Here is a 20497-nt window from a genome sequence, read left to right on the forward strand (position 1 = left end):
GAAGGCTGCTTAGTTAGCCACTTGGGAGATGTTACCAAGATGGCTGGTGATGAGAAGAGCTGCTTATTTTCATAATGACCTTCAGGAATTAAATAAAAATACAATGAGTGTCATAGATTAGGAAGAACAAGCTGATTAAAAGCACAACATGCCTTTGGGATTTTTTATTTCTTTTCCAGGAGGCTGAAAGGCATCAGTGGCCACCGAGGCAGGATGGCAGTCTACCCAGAATCGCTGATGAAGGCTGATCCTCTCTCTTGGCTTTTGTGGGGCGGTTGAGGGGATTTGAGCCTGTTGAATATTTCACGAGTTGCAGCCCATGGGGGAGAGCAGAAAAAGGTGAAAAGGCAATCCCTGTGTTTCTTTATGATTCCAATATAAAACCAAGCTCTCCAGGGTGGGAGGGAGGCAGGCACTGGAGTCAGCCTACCGCCGGAAGGCATGGTACACCAATTCTCCCACTTTAATATCTGCTGTTTCATTTTATATTCATCATGTCAGCATAATCTGCCTTTATGGGAATCGTCTTGGTTCCCGACCAAATGCGTTTAGTCCCCCTTTTGCTTTAAGTTTGATTGTAATATGACTTGAAGACTTCAATGAAATGTTTATGTGGAAGGAGTAGGGGAAGAGAAAAGGGAAAATGCAATTGGAAAATCAATCAGCAGAGAATTTCAAGAACTGGTTTTGGCCATGTTACTGTTTTATTAACCTGTTTTTAAGGGACACAGGACTGGTTTTCTGACCAAGTGTACTCTACTGGTTCTGAATAAAATGTACACAGTATCACCAAGCATTCAAAGCCCTTAACTCTGTGTCTGAATTACTTTTTTTTTTTTTTTTTTTTTTTTGAGATGGAGTCTCACTCTATCACCCAGGCTGAAATGCAGTGGCACAATCTCAGCTCACTGCAACCTCCACCTCCCGGGTTCAAGCGATTCTCCTGTCTCAGCCTTCTGAGTAGCTGGGACTACAGGCGCATGCTGCCACACCCAGCTAATTTTTGTATTTTTAATAGAGGCGGGATTTTACCATATGGGCCTGGCTGGTCTCAAACTCCTGACCTAGGCCCACCTAGGCCTCCCAAAGTGCTGGTATTACAGGTGTGAGCCACCACGGCAGGCCCTGAACTACATTTCTCACCTGACGTTCTGCTCCACTTCGACATACACAAGCAGCTTCATGCCCCTGAGATGAGGAGCTGATGTCTATGCCTTCTTCTCCTCCCCTCTGAGGGACATCCATCTGTTCATCCTCTGCAATGCTCATACCGCCACCTTTTGGAAGTAGTTCTTGGCTGCAAGCTAGGAGACTTTTCCCACCTTGGAGTTTTCAATAGATCTGTAGTTCTTCCTCTTCTTCTTTTTTTTTTTTAATTTCCTGATGAAATGTAACACTCTTTGAATTCTATTTTTCAGTCCTTCCACCATTTTATTATGGATGTGTGCAAATAAGTGTATTACTGAGTCACTAAAATATATGTAAATGTATAAATATATATCTATCAAATCACTGAAATATATATATATATATATGCATTAAGCATTCTAAGGATGAAAAAGGGCATGAGTATTTGAAATATATATACACATATATATGTATATAATTCAGTGATTCAGTAATTATTTACTGAGCATGTATTCTGTGCCAAGCACTTTCCAAAGTGCTTGAGAGATGGCAGGAAATAAGACACGCAAGGTCCCTGCTCTCCTGAAGAGAGAGACAATAAACACATGTTCAAGGAAGTGTAAAGCATAAATTGATTTTCCTTCCTTCCTCCCTTCCTTCCTTCCTTCATTTCATTTCATTTTTGAGACAGGGTCTTACTCTGTATCCCAGGCTGGAGTGCAGCGGTGCAATCTTGACTTCCTGCAACCTCTATTTTCCGGGTTCAAGCGATTCTTGGGCCTCTGCCCCCTGAGTAGCTGGGATTACAGCCTCATGCCACCATGCCTGCTTAATTTTTATATTTTTTTAGTAGACATGGGCTTTTGCCATGTTGGCTGGGCCGGTCTCAAAGGCCTGGCTTCAATTGATCTGCCTGCCTTGGTCTCCCAAAGTGCTGAGTTTACAGGCATGAGCCACGATGCCCGGCGTGAATTTCTAATCATGATAATCGCTATCGAAAGTTTTTGTAAAAGGGATATAATAAAGATGGATGTGTGTGAAGAGGACTACTTCAGCTAGAGTGAACAGGCACAGCTTCTTTGAGCAGGTATCATTTGAACTGAGAGACAAACACTGAGAAGAAGCCAGCTCGTAGGTTCTGGGAGGAGAGTGCTAGGAATGTTGGGCAGAAAGTACTCAAGCCCTGAGACAAGTAGGAGTCTGGCCTGTTTGAGAAAAAGTTGTAAAGTCCTGCAGGGCTGGAGTGCGTGATGAAGGGGTGATGGTGGAAGATAGTCCCGATAACACACAGTTGCCTGGACCATAGTCAATGGAGAGTGTGCATGTGTGTAGACAGTAACATGAGCCAGGAGACATTTGACTGGGGAGAATTTCCACTGCTAAATGATTATGAGCTCCCTGAAGGCAAGGCTATATCTCATTTAACTCCATATTCTGAGCTACTGAGCTGCCTGGAATGGAGTAGGTGTTTGATAAGTATGTTTAATAAATAAACAAATGCATAAATAAATGAATAATGAGTGAATGAATGATCGAGGCCTTCTGCTTCTTCTAAAGCATTTTTCCCTTTAACATTTCATACCCCTCCTCTCTCCTCTCCAACAACAGTTTCTTTTCTTTGTAATAAAGTAAGTCTGGAGTTATTCTCTGTGATTCAATATTTACTGTGTTTCACACACTGTTATTATCATTTAACGTTTACTGTCTGCTGACTGTGCACTCATCACTGTAGCAAACAAAGAGCTCAATCTAGTTTTGGTTCATGGGCTAATTTAGTGAAGAAAAAGGAGATGCAAGTGCAACTGGCATAGTAGAAATTGCACGGACTGGAAATCCACTGGTTTTAGCTAGGTACAAATTCACCAGTGAACTTAAGTCACCAACCTCCTGAGACCTTCTGCTTTCTCATCTGAACATGGAAAGGGGAAGCCTCTTTAATAGTGGGATTTCAGGCACAGGCTGGAGAGAACACTAGGAGTGAGGAGCTCAGATTTCCACAAGCACCCCTCTGTTCACGCCACCTTCCTCTATGGCAGGCTGTGTCAACCAGATGTAACCTACCTTGGGGCTTTCTTCTGGTGCCTTTCCAGGGACACTCAGCACATGGAGCACCTGCCTAGCCAGCCGTACGTGGAACTACTGAATTAGACACTGCTATTTCTAGTGCAGCTCTCAGCCCTGGGTTCCCTGGACCTCTGGTTTTGGGCTTTGATGCACTGAGAGAAAAATGAGCCAGACCATTTACCATAATGTCTTCACCTTGCCTTGGCCCAGCTGGCTGTCTGCCAGGGAAGCTACTGCCAAGGCCTCGGGTGCTGAGGCTGGGAGGGGGTCAGTGGGGCAGCAGATCACCCCAGCCTGGGATAAAGAGAAGGTGCTGAGAGGAGACCTACTGCTCAGATTGATCACCCAGCCAGTCCCTCCCCAGAACCACAGTGGGTTCTCAGGGCCCTCTGGGGCCTATGCTCTAAGCACTGACAAACCTTTGTGATTATCTCAAGGCCTGTTCAACTCTTCCAGCTGCAAGGGAAGCCCAAGTATGTGTTTGCTTGGCCTAATAACTTACTATGTTCTCATCACTTTGTCTTTTACTTGGAATGAGTAGGAGGAGGCCATGCAAAGACTGTAAATGGAGGGCTTAGTGATGTGAGATGACTTTTGCTTGGCAGGATTCCTCTGACTTCTGGTTGAGAATAGAATGGACAAGGGTGGAAGAAGAGAGTCAAGTTAAGAAGCCCTTGCAGTAAGCCAGGCAGGAGAGCAAAATGCCTTGTCCCATGTGGCTGATGTAGAGGGACTGGAAAGGGTTGAATGTTGAATGGCTTTGGAAGGATTTCCTGATGAACCGAATGAGGAGTGGGAGAGAAAGCAAGCTGTCAAGGATGGCTCACGGTTTTTGTTTTTTATTTTTTTCAGAGCAGCTGAAGGATGAATTAGATCCTGTTCCTATCAACGATGATGATGATGACAAATCAATGCCTAACTTAAAAATTCATAGCTAATATTTTTAACTCTTATTAAGTGCTAAACACTCTTCTAAGGATTTTTGATTGTGAACCTCAAGGAGGGAGAGTCTATTGGGCATGGGTGATATAAGAATAATTCAGTAGAACTGGGTGATGAGTAGGTGATTTGGTGGTATCATCTCTTCTTTTCAAGATGATTCTTTTTCATTCCGTGTCACCAGATATGATGAGCACTGCAGTGGTACATGGAGAGGGCTGATTGAATAAGTGGCTATAATTCAGCTTGCCCATCAGTCCTCCTCGTGTGTGTGTGTTTGTGTGTGTGTGTGTGAATGAACACACTTGAGGTCTTTGGGGACTGTAGGAATACTGCCTCAAGGTCATAGCTGTCTCGGGGGGAGGGGCCGAGGTTCTAAGCCTCCAACACTACTAAGGCTACTTGTCTACTGATGGACACTATAAAGGCTATTTGTCTCCCATTTATCTCCCTTGAGTGCAGACCTAATAATTCTCCAAGAACTCCACCACCTTTCCCTTGTATTAATGCTTGAGATACATTGACGGGTCTTATCTTTCTAGGACATTTGCAGGCACACACCCCTTTAGTCGAGGGGACTGTGGAGCAATTGTACAATCCCCTTGCAATGACACTTTCAGCACCTTATGCCATGACTCTTTTTTACTAATAAAAAGGTATGATACATTGAACAAAAATACTATTCCAATGATACTCATTTTTAAATTATTTACAGAAGGAAAACCAGCATAGAGACAAGAATTAGAAACTTCAAGTCAGGAGATTGAATTTTACAGTTTACTAGAAAGTTCTCACTCCCCATCGGCTATATGAAAACATTGGGATAGGGCAGTAGCTATGCCGGTATTTTTAAACCAAAGAAACTTTTGTGCCTACCTTCTTTTGCTTGGGAGTGCAGTATATACCTTACAAAAAAATGGAGCTGCTCTGATGGAAGCAAGAGGGACATGCTCAGGGCAAACCTCTTGGTAAGCTCCTTTCCCATGCAAGATGACCCTGAGCTACCTCGGCTGAGCTGATGCTCTCTTGGGCCTTTCTGGCTCCGAGGTTTGGCTATGGGTACTTCCAGCTCAGCTTCTAAAGAATCCATACTCTCAACTCCCACTTCTTTCATGGATTTCTTTCCTTCATCTTCTTCTAGTTCCATAGCCACAAAAGAATGAAAGCACTTTTATCCTTAGTTCCATTCCACTACCAGAGTAGAATGAATTACCCAATCACATGTGATGTATTAAAAAGGGCCTCAGACAGATCTGGGTGCAAACCCCACTTCCACTATTCTGTTACTTTAGGTGAATCTTGGTCACAGTTGACCCACCTATAAATGAAAGTGATGATCCCTAGCTCATAGACTTGATGTGAGGAAAGACATCCTGGCAAAAAAAAAAAAAAATGGATGCCTGCTGAGCTGATTAGGTGGGCTCTTTTCCTCCCTGGAGCACCGAGGCCAGGCATACAGCTCACCCAGTGCCTCGGGTCTTGTCTTGCAGAGATGTCTGGCACAGCGGCGGACATCTCGCTGGTGCACTGGAGACAGCAGTGGCTGGAGAATGGCACCTTGTACTTCCACGTCTCCATGAGCAGCTCCGGGCAGCTGGCCCAAGCCACCGCCCCCACTCTCCAGGAGCCCTCGGAGATTGTTGAGGAGCAGATGCACATCCTCCACATTTCTGTGATGGTGAGTGACGGGGGAATGTGCTCGGGGTCGGGGATTGCGTTGGGGAGGAATGGGTGGAGAGATGGAGGGGGCAGGGGATGGTCCACAGATGGAAGGAAAGAGCCAAGCTCAAGAGGTTAGAATGAGAAACAGAAAATCAAATGGATTCTGTGGTGTCACTTGGACTGATGCATACCCATCCATCATCTGTCAGCTGTGAGAAACTAATTGTGCTTCAGAGAAGAAAATAAAGGGTCTCCAACTCCTCATCCTTTTGGCCGACATCTCTGGGAATAGCTGTTTAACACCTGTCACGTGCTTGGCCTGCTTTGCTGAGGGCTGAGGTTTGGTGCTTCAGAATACAACTGGCCATTCCAAGAATGACTGAACAAGCAAAATTGGAATAAAACCAGAACAGGCTGCCTTTTCCAAAGTGCCCTTGATGTGTCAGGTGTTTTAACCCTTACAACAACTGCATGGTGACCCTTGGAGCTGGCCTGGATGTAGCCCTTGCAGTGGTTCACGGAAGCCCCTGCATAACTCTCACTTTATAGTTGCTAATACTGTGGCAGAGGGGCAAAGAAACTTACCCAAGGTCACATAGCCAGTGAAAGATGCAGCTACTCTTGAGTGTTCAAATCCAAGCATATCTGGCTACTAAGCCTGAACTATGTCCTATATACCCTGTTTTCTCCCAATTCAAGAATTTCTTGAGTATCTACCAATTGTTAAGCACTGTACTGGACACATTTATGGAAATTATCTCTCACTCTGCTCTTGCCAAGAATGGATGAGGTCCAGCGAATCACCTCCACATGGTCGTAGAGAGAAGATGTGGCTGTCCAGCTCTGTTGGCCCCATGATACAGAACTCTGAGTCTGCTGCCTCCACCCAGAAGGTCACTAGGGCTGGAATCACTTGAGTCGTAGTCTAAAAGTATCTAGGCTTATATTATATGCTTTCTTTAAAAAGCTATATTTATTGGCATTGCATGGTAGATAGAAAAACAAAACCAGAAAATAAATCCAGTATGTAGGAAGCAGAGGGTCTAATGGGCTCAGGAAGAAACTTGACATCTTTCTGGTGCTTTATATTCCTCAAAGCCACTCTTACATTTACTTCTCCTTTTCTTCTTTAGTACGGCTCTGCCAGAAACCCGAGGTTAGGAAATGGTATCTCCAGCATACATATGAGGAGGGTATGGCCCAGAGGGGTGAAGTGATGGGAATAAAGCCACTTAGCAAAGCAGAGCTACCTCTCACTCCTCATTTCTTCCTTGAATTTAACAATCAGCTGTATTTTTTGACTCTACAATGGAGCAAACCTTTAGTTTTAGTCTCTTTTTCATTTCTCTTTGACGAACGCTGTGCATTAGACACTCTGATTAGGGTTGAGTAAGATCTTAGAAGTTTTCTCTTTTTGGAAAAACACATACACTCCCCAGCCAGGCAGCAATGTTAATTTTGGACCTTACGCATGCTCATCACGTGGAGGAACAAATCAAGGCCTTTGTGTTATTCATGGAATGAGTGTGATAGACTTTTTCCATATGTATATTTAGCAAATGATGCAGCCTCACACCAAGCAAGTGGGTGCCTGCATGCTAAGTTTGGGGTGCAAATTTGTAAGCACCATCTCAGAGCGCTTGCTGAGTTCCTCATGGGGTGTGGGACACCACCTAATGTTAGGAAGAGGCTGAGGGACGTGAATGCTCTTCTTCCTTTAACATTTGAGAGTGAGACTCAGTTTTGACCAATGTTCGTTAAACATTTTCTGTGTTTCAGCACATTTACTTACATGTATCCTTCTTGTAACCCAGTAACCTAGATAGTATTATCTCAATTATAAATGAACTTCCAATGTGTCTTTTTTGCCCAGCATTAGTTTCACTGAATCAGACTTTCTCCCCAGGATGGTAGGTTTTCCTCAACTTTCCCTTTTGCTCAGTAAGTTTAGCTTCGAAATAATAACTCACTGAGGTCCAGATGTCACTGCAATTCCCTGTAGTTCAAGATTTGGCTGGCAGAGTAGGTAACGTGGAGGCTGGCACACTCCAGACCCTCCCCACCCATGAGCCAAAGTGGCCCAAGGCTACCACCATGTGTCCAAAGTTCCTTCCCCCATTCAGGGCTCCATAATCTGGATCTCTCCTGTCCCTGCCCTCCCCTCCCCTCAGGGAACAGAGTCATGTCTTGGAGACACTGAACCCCAAGGTGTTCCGCTTCTCAGAGGTGGGGCATGCCAAGAACACTGTTCTCTCTAGAGGTAGGAAGACAGTCATAAGCACAGACTTGGAGCACAGACTTGAGGTCTCTCTCTGACACTGAACTAGGGTATGAGCCCTTTGTCTTGTTTTTGTCACTTATAAAACAAGGATGGTACTCATAGTTATGTAGACACAACAAGCCCTCAGATCAGAGGAGCTTGACACTTAAGGGTATTTGTTTTTGTTCATAGGGGAACTTTAGTTGAAAAACTTGAGATGTGCTGATTTATTATACCCATCTATTCTGTAGTTGGATACTGAGGTCTGGGACAGGCTAGGACTTGTCTGAGATCCCTCAGGCAGTCAACAGGGCTTGGCCTGGAGGTCAGACCTCTCCGTGGCTCAGACTCTACCCTGGTCGTTCTGGCCACAGACAATTCAGCAAGAACAAAAAGAGTGTTTATATTTAAGATGGCTGGGATCTCTCTCCCCATTTCACAATTGAGAAATCGGAGATTCATGAGTTTAACTGATTTGCCTAAGTCTCCTGGGCTAATAAAATTGCAGTTCTGGGACCAGGATTTCCCCAGGATTCCAAACTTGTGTTTGGCTGTTCACGAAATCATGGCCCTGACCCTGCAGGATGGACTTTTGTTTTCATCTTTAGTGAAGATCCAAGGTGGTCTGTGAGAAGATCCAAATCTTCTAGTCAGATGTCAAAGAAGTCTGGCGGCTAGGATCTATGCACTTCATCCCTTTTTGTCAGCACAAATGTCCTGCTCACCCATGCAGGGAAACCAGCTCCCATTCAGCCACTGGAACCTGCTACAATCCATGCCTCCTAGGGTAGAGCCATTGTACTCTCTAGGCTTGTGAAGGCCAGAGTTGAGCATCTACCTGGTCCCAAAGGTTGCATCATCCGAATATTAATATCCCAAAAGGTGATGCAGCAAGGAGGTACTCTGAACCCAGTCCAGAAAGAGAGAGTAAACAGTCATCTCCATTTGTCTTCTGTCCCAGCTTCAGCATGCCCTCCTCAGCTCCTCAGCTCCTCAGCTGTGCAGGTGGCAGGATGCAGAGAAAAAAGCAGAGCAATGGAATTCAGCAGACCTGGCTCTGAATATAGTCTCTTCTACTTCCTGCTTCCTGGTCATTTTACCTTAGGCACATCCCTTCATGCCTCTGAGCCTCAGTTTCCTTATCTATGAAACCAAACTGATCATACCAATCTCACAGAATTATTGAAAAGAGTGGAGAAAAATTATTGAAAAGAGTGGAAAAAACATACAATGATGCCTAATACCCAGGCTGGCACATACTGCGTGCATAGTCACAAATGGCTATTAATAATGTCATTGAAACAATGTTTAAAGGACTCCAATTTCGGAGTAAAAAGACATTGGCTTTAGTCTTATATTTGCTGCTATTTTGCTGTCTGATCTAGAGAAATAATCATAATACCTGACATTTATTTTGAGTATTTATTATATGCCAGGCAGTGTTCCAAATTTTGTTCTCTGCGTATTATCACTTTCAATCCTCGCAACAAACCTTAAGGTGGATACTATCCCTCACCTGAGGAATCTGAAATGTTAATAAATACCTATCTACGTGACATTGATCACACAAAGGTTAAGTGGCAAAACCAATTTTTCACTCTATATATGCTGGTTTCAGAAACTGTGCCCTTCATCTATATAACAGGCCACCATTTTCCTTCTCTATGCATCCATTGTTGATTTAAATGATAAGATTTCATGAGTGAATTCTTACAAAGACTCTACCCTATGTGGAATCCATGGGTATTTTATGAGGGTTTATGACTTGGAAATCAACTCCAGGGTTGAACAATGTCTCTATCACTACCTTTATGTCCTCAGTCAAGTTACCTTCATCTTTTGTAAAACTGGGATAATATTCCCCAATACTTAGAGATGTTTTTCTAGGCACGGAATGAGATCACACTCACAAATGCCCTGCACGATGAAAATAATGACTGCTACCACTGAGACCTTTCTGTATGCCAGGCCCAAAGTGCAGCACCTGTATTATTTCATCTAATTATTCCAGTGCTTCTATATGATAAGTCCTGTTGTTGCCCCTCACTTACAGATGAGAGCTAGGGAGTTAGTGGGGTTTTGGCATCTTGCCATCCGCATCACCAATAAGTGTTGAAGCTGAGATTCCAACTCTGGTTGGAATTGAGAGTCTGTGTGCTTGGGCCCAGTTCTGCATGGCACAGTCCCTGACATTCAGTAAGTGCTCAAAAAGCAGTAGCTGTTATTAAAATGTTAGCTATAGTGAGGGTCATCATGTCTGTTTATTTATAGAGTATTCACTCCAGGTGCACAAAACATTTGATAGAAATTGGAAACTTGTCAGTTAGGGAGAGGAGTTGCTCATGCCAGCATTTTATAGATAGGAGAAAAGAAACCCAAAGGAGGCTGAGTGATTTGGTTACAGGTGCACAGTCAGAGGAAAACCATGGCTTGAATCCTGGAGTGTACTTTGCATTGTTTATCAGAACAAAGAGGTTCTTTTAGTGTTGGTATTCTTATTTAGGAAGTGGGAAGACTTGACCTGCTTCACGCAGGCATGAGGAAATGCAATAAGTCCTAGCAGATGTGATCACAACTTCTTGTTTCTTTTTTGCATTTAGTTGTTTTTTTTTTTTCATTTTGCTTTTTGTTGCCATTGCCATTGTCACATTGGCATTTCAAGATATATTTTACTTTTGCATAGATCAAAGTTGCTTTCAACAAAAATAGTTATCACTTGTGGTTCAGAGGGTCGGTCATATAATTCTACTCTTTCCTCCTCTCCCCCTTTTTAACAGTGAGAAAAATAATTTCATTTTAATGTAATGTGTCTTGTTTTAAAGATTTCCACAAGAGTTGCTAGATAGAAACTATTTGAGACCAATATGTTTCATCTTGGCGCTTTTGTTTTTTCCCTTTCGTCTTTTTGGTGACAAAATGTTTGGAGAAAGGGGATGAAAAGAAATGTTTGGTTTGATGTAGAAGAAGAAAAGAATTTTGAGGGCATGTTTTTCTCAAAAGGATCATCCCAAAGAAAATGCCATGGATTTGTACTGCTGGCCTCCAATGAGGGAGGATTCCAAGGCGCCAAAATTCTCTTGCACGACAGGACAAACTTTTCAAAGTGTCTGAACTATCCATCAGTGGAGTAGGCGGAATCAAGAAGTTGTGAGTTTCTTCTCCCTGAGTTTATACAAGTAAAGTCGCTGGGGTTTAGAGAGGAATAATAGTTAAATTAGATGACTATTGTAGTTGCCTCCAATTTAGATGATCAATGACTCTGTGATAGAATTACATAGAATAATACTTTGAGGATTATAAAATGTCACACAAATCTAAGACATTGTTATTATCATTCTTATTCAGTAGCTTTGTTTAGAGGATCGGTGTGATACTGGGATAATATTTATTAAAGTTTTCTGTAAAAGGTGGCTTTACATCATTGTTCCAACCATGACATTTTTTTCATTCATAGCATATTCTTTCATTCATTGATTTAATCATTCAATCATGTAATGGTTTAACTGCCTATTAAATCTAGCAAGGAAAATCCTATCTGCTAGAAAAAAAAAAAAAGAGAGAGAAAAAAATGCTTTTTACAAAATCAGCCACCAGCTCAGATTGAGCCAACTATGGGATCTCATTGCGAAAAATGGTCTTATATTTTAAGTTGAATTAATAAAAGGCTAGGTTTCTGAACAAATAATTCTAGAGGTACTGGGTAAGAACTGAAATATTGTGTTTATTTTTGGGGCCATATGTTAAGAGAAACAGTAACTGAGTGGAAATAATAACTGAGTAATCAAGACATTGAAGGATCTTAAAATAATAGTGCTAACAAGCACTTTTACAGTGCTTAATGTGATCGTACTTGACATATATTTAACTCATTAAACTCTTACAGAAATCTCAATAGATATTATTATTACTCCTGTTCTACTGTTGAGAAAATAAGCACAAGGAATATAACTAACTTGTAAGACCTGTGACTCTGTGTGTTCTGAGGTTCACATTGCGGCTTCATAACTGACTTAGTAGTAGTGGGATTGGAGCGTGTATTTTCTCTGATGGAATTACCTATCTAAAGAGGGGCTGTTAAGGGAATCATCAGAGATGATAGATAGAAAGCACATATGCTGGAGCCTGACACATAGCCCTGGTTCTATAAATGTCATTACTCTGCTACTTATAAGTGCATTAGCTTCCTAGGCTGCAATAACAAAGTACCACAAACTGAGTGGCTTAAACGACAGACATTTATTATCTCACAATCCTCGAGGCCGGAAGTTTAAAATCAAGATATCTGCAAGACCATGCACCCTTTGGAGGCACCAGGGAAAGATCTGCTCCAGGCTTTCCTTCTAGGTTCTGGTAGTGCCTTGGCTTGTGGCAGCAGAACTCCATCTTCACATGGCATTCTGCCCATCTGATATCTGTCTCTATGCCCCAATTCTCCCCCTTTTATAAGGACCCCAGAGGCCAGGTGCGGTGGCTCAAGCCTGTAATCCCACCGCTTTGAAAGGCCAAGGTGGGTGCATCGCCTGAGCTCAGGAGACCAGCCTGGGCCACATGGCGAAACCCCATCTATAGCAAAAATACAAAAAATTAATTGGGCTTGGTGGTGTAAGCCTGTGGTCCTAACTACTCATGAGACTGAGGTGGGAGGATTGCCTGAGCCTGGGAGATGGAGGTTGCAGTGAGCCAAGATCATGCCACTGCACTGTAACTGGGTCCCACCCTAACAACCTCACTTATAAATTGATTACCTTTATAAATACCCTGTCTTCAAATAAGGACACATTCTGAGGTACTGAGGATTAGGAGCCTAACATATTGCTTTTGGAGGACCGAATTCAACTGATAACAATAAATATTCAAGTTGGTGCAAAAGTAACTGTAGTTTTTGCCATTGAAAGTAGTACCACTACTGACAAGATCCACCGATGTATACTAAAATTAATGGTGAAACTTTGAGAAGAAATACCATTACTTTCAAAGGCAAAAACCGCAGTTACTTTTGCACCAAGCTAATACTGTCATCATGTTATTTATAAGTAATATTATTGAAGGTCACTCAGGACAACTAGGGTAGGAGAAGTCAAGCTGTTACAGACTGTGACTCCCAAATGCTTTTCAGAGAAAAGGCAGAGTAATAGGGAAAACAGATCCTGAGAGGGATTATTTAAAATGTGAGGATGGCACACATCTAGTAGTGGAAAAACCATGTAACACACGCAGCACAAATAGTTATGTGTCTCTGCTGTGCCACTGATATGCTCCATGATCTCACACAAGTCACGTCCGCTTCTTAGCCTCACTGCACCCATCTAAAAATGAAGATACCAGGCTTATATCAATTGTCAAGGTATGATGAAGTTTGGTAACATAAATATCCCAAGAACTTTTTTATATAAGTGGGCCATACCCCATGAGTATCATTCACGTTTCTTTTTTTTTTTTCTTTTTTTTTTTTTTACAGAAAGCAGAAATTTTAATATTGTAAGTATAGAGTTTAAAAATACTTTAAAATTTTAAGTCACGTGAACCTTGTGACTTGGTCTTGACTTGCTTCAACAACATGGTTTCACTAAAAGTCTTCAGGGTCTCTAGCTAGGCCTGTGGGCAAAGTAGGAAAATAAGCCATAGCTTTTGTGTGTAGGAAATGTAGGAAATGCTTATTTTTTTACAACATTTAGAGATGCACCATAGCGAAGTAGAATGAGCATGGAATTTGGCTTCAGGAGGCCTGGTTTCAAGCTTAGACTACCACATACCAGCTAGAGAAATGCAGGCTAGCCATCTCACCTCTCAGAGTTTCTTCTGTGATCATTTGCAAAATTGAAATAAAATTAAAATTGTAACATCAAACTTAATGCACATAAAAGCATTTAGCAAGAATTTCCAAAAAATAGTAGAAGTATGAAATATAATGGTATCTTGGAGCTGAAAATACCTTTGACCTCACAGAATCCAAATCTTCCAGGCTAGTCAGCTCTTGCTTGTTTATTCTGCAAACAAACCACTCTAAATCTCAGTGCCTTGGCCACACAATGCTTTATTTCTCATGCACCTTACACATCAGCAGCTGCAGTCACCGCAGGCTCAGCTCTGCTTGTCTTCTCCTTCTGGTACTTTGGCTGAAGGGGAGCCCCAGTTTGAAACATTTGGTTTTCATGGCAGAGGGAATGAGCAAGAAAGCTGGCAAAAATCTAGGATGCCTCTTGCAACTGATGCTCAGATGTGGGTTCTCTCACATTCTATCGGCCAAAGCACATCACATGGCCAAGCCCAGAGCCAATGGCAGGGGTGTGTACTTCTTTTACAGGGGGTGCACATGCAAGCAATTGCCACGGCAATGGAATATACCCCACCTTCATGTTACAGATGGGGAAAATGAAGCTGGAGAATGGATGTTCTTCATCCCTGTCCCATTAGTGTGGGCCAATGATCAAGCCCAGATGGAAAAGTTTGACAAGGGTATCCTGGAGATGGCAAGAGGCAGCTCAGGCAAAGGGCCTGAAGGCAGTTCCACTGAACCTCCTGGCCAAAGCAGAATGCAGAATAAGAGTGTGTATAGCTGTAGCTATAGTTGTACATACATAATATGGACAGAGGGAAGCAGAAGAAAATAGAGACAGAAACATCCAACCCATATTGATTGAGAAACTATTCTATACTAGGTATATTGAAATAACCAGAGATGGAGAGAAATAAAGAAGAAACTGAGAGAAGAGGGCGCCAAGGATGGGAGAGACTTAGAAAAATAAAGGAAAATTGGCAAGAACAGACAGAAAGAGATTTAGCAATAAAAGCAGAGATGGGGAAAAGGAAACAGAGAATAAAAAGCATGGAGGAAGTGATACAGAGAGAAGGGAACAGGAAAAGAGAGAGACAGAGAGCAAGTGAGAGGAGCAGATGGAACTTAACCTCAAGAAAGGGCCGGGATTGGGGTAGTGAGGTGGATGGAGTGAAGGGCGGGCAATCAGGGTGATTCCAGGCTAAGAAGGCAGTCAGGCCCAGACAGCATCCGGCAGAGATGAGAGGGCTGGAGACAGGGGCACCCAGCACTGTGGATCTGAGAAGAGGCTATGGCGGGGCAGGGTGGACTGGATTGCAACAGCGATTCTAGGAGAAGGGAAGGAGATGGGAGATCCAGAGACTGCAGAGAAGCAAAATGGGGAGGGGTGGATAGGTTGGCAGGAGAGTCAGGGCGTGTGTCCCCTTGGTGACCATTCCCAACTTCCTCTGCCCCAGCCTCCTGTTCCACATTTTCCTCCCCTTCAAGAACCTGGGGCTTTTGTGTGGTGTTTTAACAGCAACAAAATGAATGCTGTGTGCACATTTGCAGTGAGGTTCATGCTGTTTACTCCCTTTCTCATATGCCCCAAATAAACCCACAGTAAAAATGGAAAGTGAGCTTCGATTTGGATATATTGGAACTTCTGCCTCTCCCTTCAGTTAACCCCCCGGTTCCCTCCTTCCCAGTCTTCAGAAGACAGCTTGATTTGGTGGGAATCACGTGGTTTTGGAGACAAGACAGATGAGGACTTTAATTGTGATTCTTTCCCTTACTACTGTGTGTCCTTCGGCACATTACTGAACCTTTCTGAATCTCACTTTCTCCTGAGCTGTAAATGAGGTGAGAGATTCACATTCATGGGACTGAGGGGAGAAATAAGTGATAAAAGGCTCATGAAGCATCAGCAGGGTGCCCAGAGAAGGTCCCTTTCTTTTCCTTTGGCCTCTAAAAATATTCTTCCTATTCTGTTATCGTTCTTGGCCTTCACAAACATCCTTTGAGATATGTTGAGGAGTTATTAAGAATATTGACTTTAAAATACTGATATAAATAATTGACTAAATACATAAATGGGGTAGAAAAGATTGCTCTTTCTTACAATAGAATTCCAATTAATAAATGTAGAAGAAAGAGGGAAACAGAAAATCACCATTAGGCAATCACCACTGTAATAATTACTACTGACAAGATCCACCGATGTATACTAAAATTAATGGTGAAATTTTGAGAAGAAATAGCGTATTTGCAGAGTCTCAAAGTATCCTCCCCAAGACATTTATTAATTACAAAAGGAAAATAGTGACTTTACAGTGGAGAAATCTGGCCTATACCACTTGTATTTGCTTCCTAAGGCTGCCGTGACACATTACCACAATTTAAGAAGCTTAAGACAACAGTAATTTATTCTGTCACAGTTTTGGAGGCCAGAAGTCTGAAATCATGGTGTTGGCAGGGCCACATTCTCCCTGGGACTTGAAGGGAGAATCCTGTCTTGCCACTTACAGCTTATGGTAGCTCTTGGTTTTCCTTTGCTTGGGCTATGGAATGCAACTTTCAACGTCCGCCTCCATACTACATTCTCCTGTGTCTTTTCTTCCATGTGTGTCTCGTTAGGATGCATGTCACTGGATTTAGGGTTCACCTTGATAACTCAGATTGTTACACATAAGATTTTTTACTTAATTACATCAGCAAAGACCCTTTTTTCCAAAGAAGGTAACATTCAGAAGCTCCAGGGATTAGGATGTGGGCATATCTTTCTGGGACCCCCTATCCAACTGACCACACCACCTTAACCAAGTCATCAAAATTAACATCCTCACTCATCAGTTACATTGACGTTACGAATCCACTGAAATAATGCACTGATAAGGACAATGTCATTTCTGTGGGGTTTCCTTGCCAGCACTGTATAACCATTCTAATCATGAAAAAATGTTGACAAACCCAATGTTGGACATTCTACAAAATAATTCACAAGCAATGGTCAAAGGTGTTAAGCTCATAAACAACAACAAAAACAACAACAAGGAACACAGTAATTGTCACAAACTGGAGGAAATTGGAGAGACATGACAACTAAATGCAATGTGGGATGCTGGACCAAAACAAAAACATTAGTGGAAAAACAAGGACATTAGTGAAAAAATTTAAAAAAAATCAGTCCTTATGAGAGACACACGGAAGAGAAGGCGTAGGGGAAGATGGTATGAAGATGGAGGGAGAAATGAGCATTAGGTAGCCCAAGCCAAGGAAAACCAAGAGCTACCATATGCTGGAAGAGGCATCATTTGTGAAAGTTGTGTAAGGTCTGTGGTTTGGTTAATAGTATTGAATCATGGTTAATGTCCTGGTTTTGATTATTTTATTATAGTTATGAAAAATGTTGACATTGGGGGAAGCTGAGTGAAGAGTACACAAGCGCTCTCTACTAAATTTGCAGCTTCCTGTGAGTCTATGATTCTTTCAAAATAAAAAGGCTGAAACCAAAAACAAGAATGTTGACTCTGGGACAAAACTGCCTGGATTGGAATCCTGGCCTCACTACATAACTTGTAGTGTGACATTGGTTAAGTTACTTAACTACTCTGTGCCTCTGTCTTCTCAACTGTAAAGTGGTGAAAGTAATAGTTTCTACAGTTAAAAGCTGGTAAATATGCAAACTCTATACAAATGTTGTATTAATGATACTATTGATATTGCTGTTTTTGTTGTTCCCTTTTCACAAATGATAAAGCAAGGTCTAGAAGGTTAAGACAACTCTCTACTAAGATCACATAGCCAGTGTCCGAGCCCAGAATTAAACATACATTTCTAATTCCAAATGAGCTCTCTGCTCCATCTGCTCTATAATATTTCCTTTCTTATAGGGGGCAAGGATGGATAAGGGCTTTTTAGGAGCTCATCTCCATAATCATCCAATTACGAGACTATGAGTTATTGAGTCTAGCCTGACCCTGGACCTTGGAAGAAGGCAGCCAGTTCTTTCTGGCCACAGATATTTAGAATTGATGAAAACAGAAATTTCTGATTTAATTCTCAAAAACAAAAGCATTTTAAAAACTCCAGTTCAACCCCTTTAATAGAGTGAAAATAAATACAAAAACAAAGCTTTTAGGTCTCAAAGGGTGACTCACGATGTCTTACAGCAGGTTAATGAGAGAGCTGGCCTTCCCGTCTACATCTCACGGCAGTGTGGGTGTGTCAGGCTCTAAACTGCACCCAGCAGAAGGCCCCTTGCTCTATGCCGAGGGAGCCACTCACACTGTAGTTTCAGTGCAACTACATTTCACTTCACTGTGGTAATCCTGTCTGCAAATCCACCGATCCGGTCAAACAATTACCCAATTCAAACTTCTGCTGCTAATGTTCCCAGCTCAAGGGCGTCTTTAATAGCAAAATAACACTTGTTTTTTCTTCCTTCCTTCTCTGTTTTTTCCTAATCTCTCCCTGATGAGACATAACATTAATTACAGCAGTTAACAGAAATTCTGTCTCCATTACTGCCTGCCACCTTCTCCATCTTGGCTTCCGCCTCTGAATTTTCTCTCCTGAATGAAGAGGGGGAAGGGGTTATGCAGATGTGGTGATTGCATTTATTTACCTTTGTCTCCGCTTACTTCCTTTGTGCTGAATTTTAAGTCAAGTAGAATCAATATTTTCACTGGGAGTGTGCATGAGTGTGAATGTGTGTGTGTTGTTTGTGTGTGCCTGCTTCATAATCTAGCTGTCATTTTTGAGCTAATTGTGTTGTTTCCTCTTGTGTGGAAGGAAATCTTATCTGTTTTGGATTAAAATTCAATGAAGGTCATAGCGGCTGGAAAACTTACCAGACTGCTGCAATTAATGTTCATTTGGCTTTGATAAATTGGAACGTTCTCCTCAATAGGACTGGAGTGGATTTCAGAAGCAATAATTCTTCCATTAATTCGATGATTCCGCCTGTGACGGAGGACCTTGTCCTGCTTTTGTTTGTCATCTGTCACTTGGAGGAGCTGGGCATATGTCAGAGATGATTTATCATGATTGCAGCGCCTGCTTGTATTAAAGCATTTAAAACCACTAATTATTTTTACCCCCTGTAAATTACTTGATTAAACAAAATGTGAGGTCGGAATTGAGGGAGAAAATTTTTTTGTGTCTGTGGTTTCCACAGTTGAGGGATTAATACAAGTTATTTGCAAGAGCTTAGGTGAAAATGAATCTATCAGAGAAATAATACTGAGCACCGAGTATATGGTGGGGAATATGCAGGGAACGTTACATGCATTATTTTACTTATTTCCTGAAACAGTTATTTAGGGTAGTTTACCCATATCACCCAGGAGGAGACTAAAATCCATAGATAATGTATATTTCATCCTGCATAAGCAACATAATATTGGTAACCAAGTGTCTTGATTCTAAAGTCCTTGCATTACCCCTATCACTAGGAGGTTTAAAAATTGCCTGATATATTTTCGCCTGTTTACTGTTGATATTTCGCTAGGTGTGGAGCAGGATCTTCTTCCTACATAAGAATGACTTAGGGTGAAATTGCTGGATCGTATGGTAGTTCCATTTTTAATTTTTTGAGGAATTTCTCTACTGTTTTCCATAATGGCTGTACCAATGTACATTCCTACTAACAGAGTACCGAGGTTCCATTTCACTGAGTTATATAGATTAAATATGCACGGCTTTCTATATGTTAATATATCTCATTACTACCACTACCAACAACAAAAATAATTCTCTTGTGTGTTTGTTTAAAAGATGGTTTCCTGAACCATACCCTACGTATGCCTGATCTGAATACCAGTTAGAGGTTTTGGGGAATCTACAAAGGTGGAGAATCATAAATTTACAGCTCACTGAAAGCTTGTTTGGAGGTTCTAGCAGGGGAGTGCAGCTACTGTATGCCCTTGACCAAAAAACAGTCCTCCTCTATTGGGGATGGCCATCCTCTTCAACGGAGCATGCAGCTTTGGGAGGGACACACATAGAGCAGTGAGAGGGGAAGAGGACACCTGCCTCGCCAGACAGATCACCTGAATCAACCCTGGAGGTCAGCGAGGTGACAGATGCTGCAGCCAGATTGCCTCATGTCCACCTACAGTTCATCAAGACCGTTAGTGGGAAAGTCACAGCCTTAGCATGCTAATTTGTAAAATTATTATTTAATTCTCACAAAATCCCACCCAGCAAGCATTGATATCTCCATCTTATGGATTGAATCATTGTGGTACATCAAGTGAAATGGCCTTGCCCGAGACCACACAGCTAGGGAGAGACTGAGCTGGGATCTACATCCTGTGTTTGCTCCATTGGCAGCAAAGCTCTTGCTTTCCCATGGTAGCCCTATCTCATCCCCCTCTCCCCCGCCCTTGTCTCTCTGTGCCCTCAGCCCTCCCTTCCTCCTCTAAATTTCTGCAGGGGCACAAGCACAGGCAGCTCTGGGCTTTCCCCATGGACACCCTCTTCGGTTCTTGTTTTATTACAGTCCTTATGTGGTCCTGATGTTTCCCTAATGAAGTGTCCAGAGGCCTGCCCTGTCTCGGCTTTCCTTAATAGGGAGTGAAATATGTTGGCGACTGTGCCAGAGGCTTTGTTTAGATAGTGCATAAAGTCACCAGAGGCTGTCTGGGGGAAGATGAGGGGCAGTTCCTCTCTCTTCTAATAGCAGA

General features: G+C 42.3%; 1 protein-coding gene across 6 annotated transcripts in view; it reads left to right on the forward strand.

Annotated features, from left to right (window-relative positions):
- The window catches only part of ASTN2 (astrotactin 2), a 985877-nt gene that overhangs the window by 128591 nt on the left and 836789 nt on the right, over window positions 1-20497 (forward strand). For all 6 annotated transcript variants that reach the window (XM_015116965.3, XM_015116967.3, XM_015116966.3 and 3 more), the window contains exon 2: window positions 5622-5809. In XM_015116965.3, the coding sequence (XP_014972451.3) occupies window positions 5622-5809 (188 nt within the window). The remainder of the gene's footprint in view (window positions 1-5621; window positions 5810-20497) is intronic.

Source organism: Macaca mulatta, chromosome 15 (genome assembly GCF_049350105.2).
Source record: "Macaca mulatta isolate MMU2019108-1 chromosome 15, T2T-MMU8v2.0, whole genome shotgun sequence".
Classification (NCBI taxonomy): domain Eukaryota; kingdom Metazoa; phylum Chordata; class Mammalia; order Primates; family Cercopithecidae; genus Macaca; species Macaca mulatta.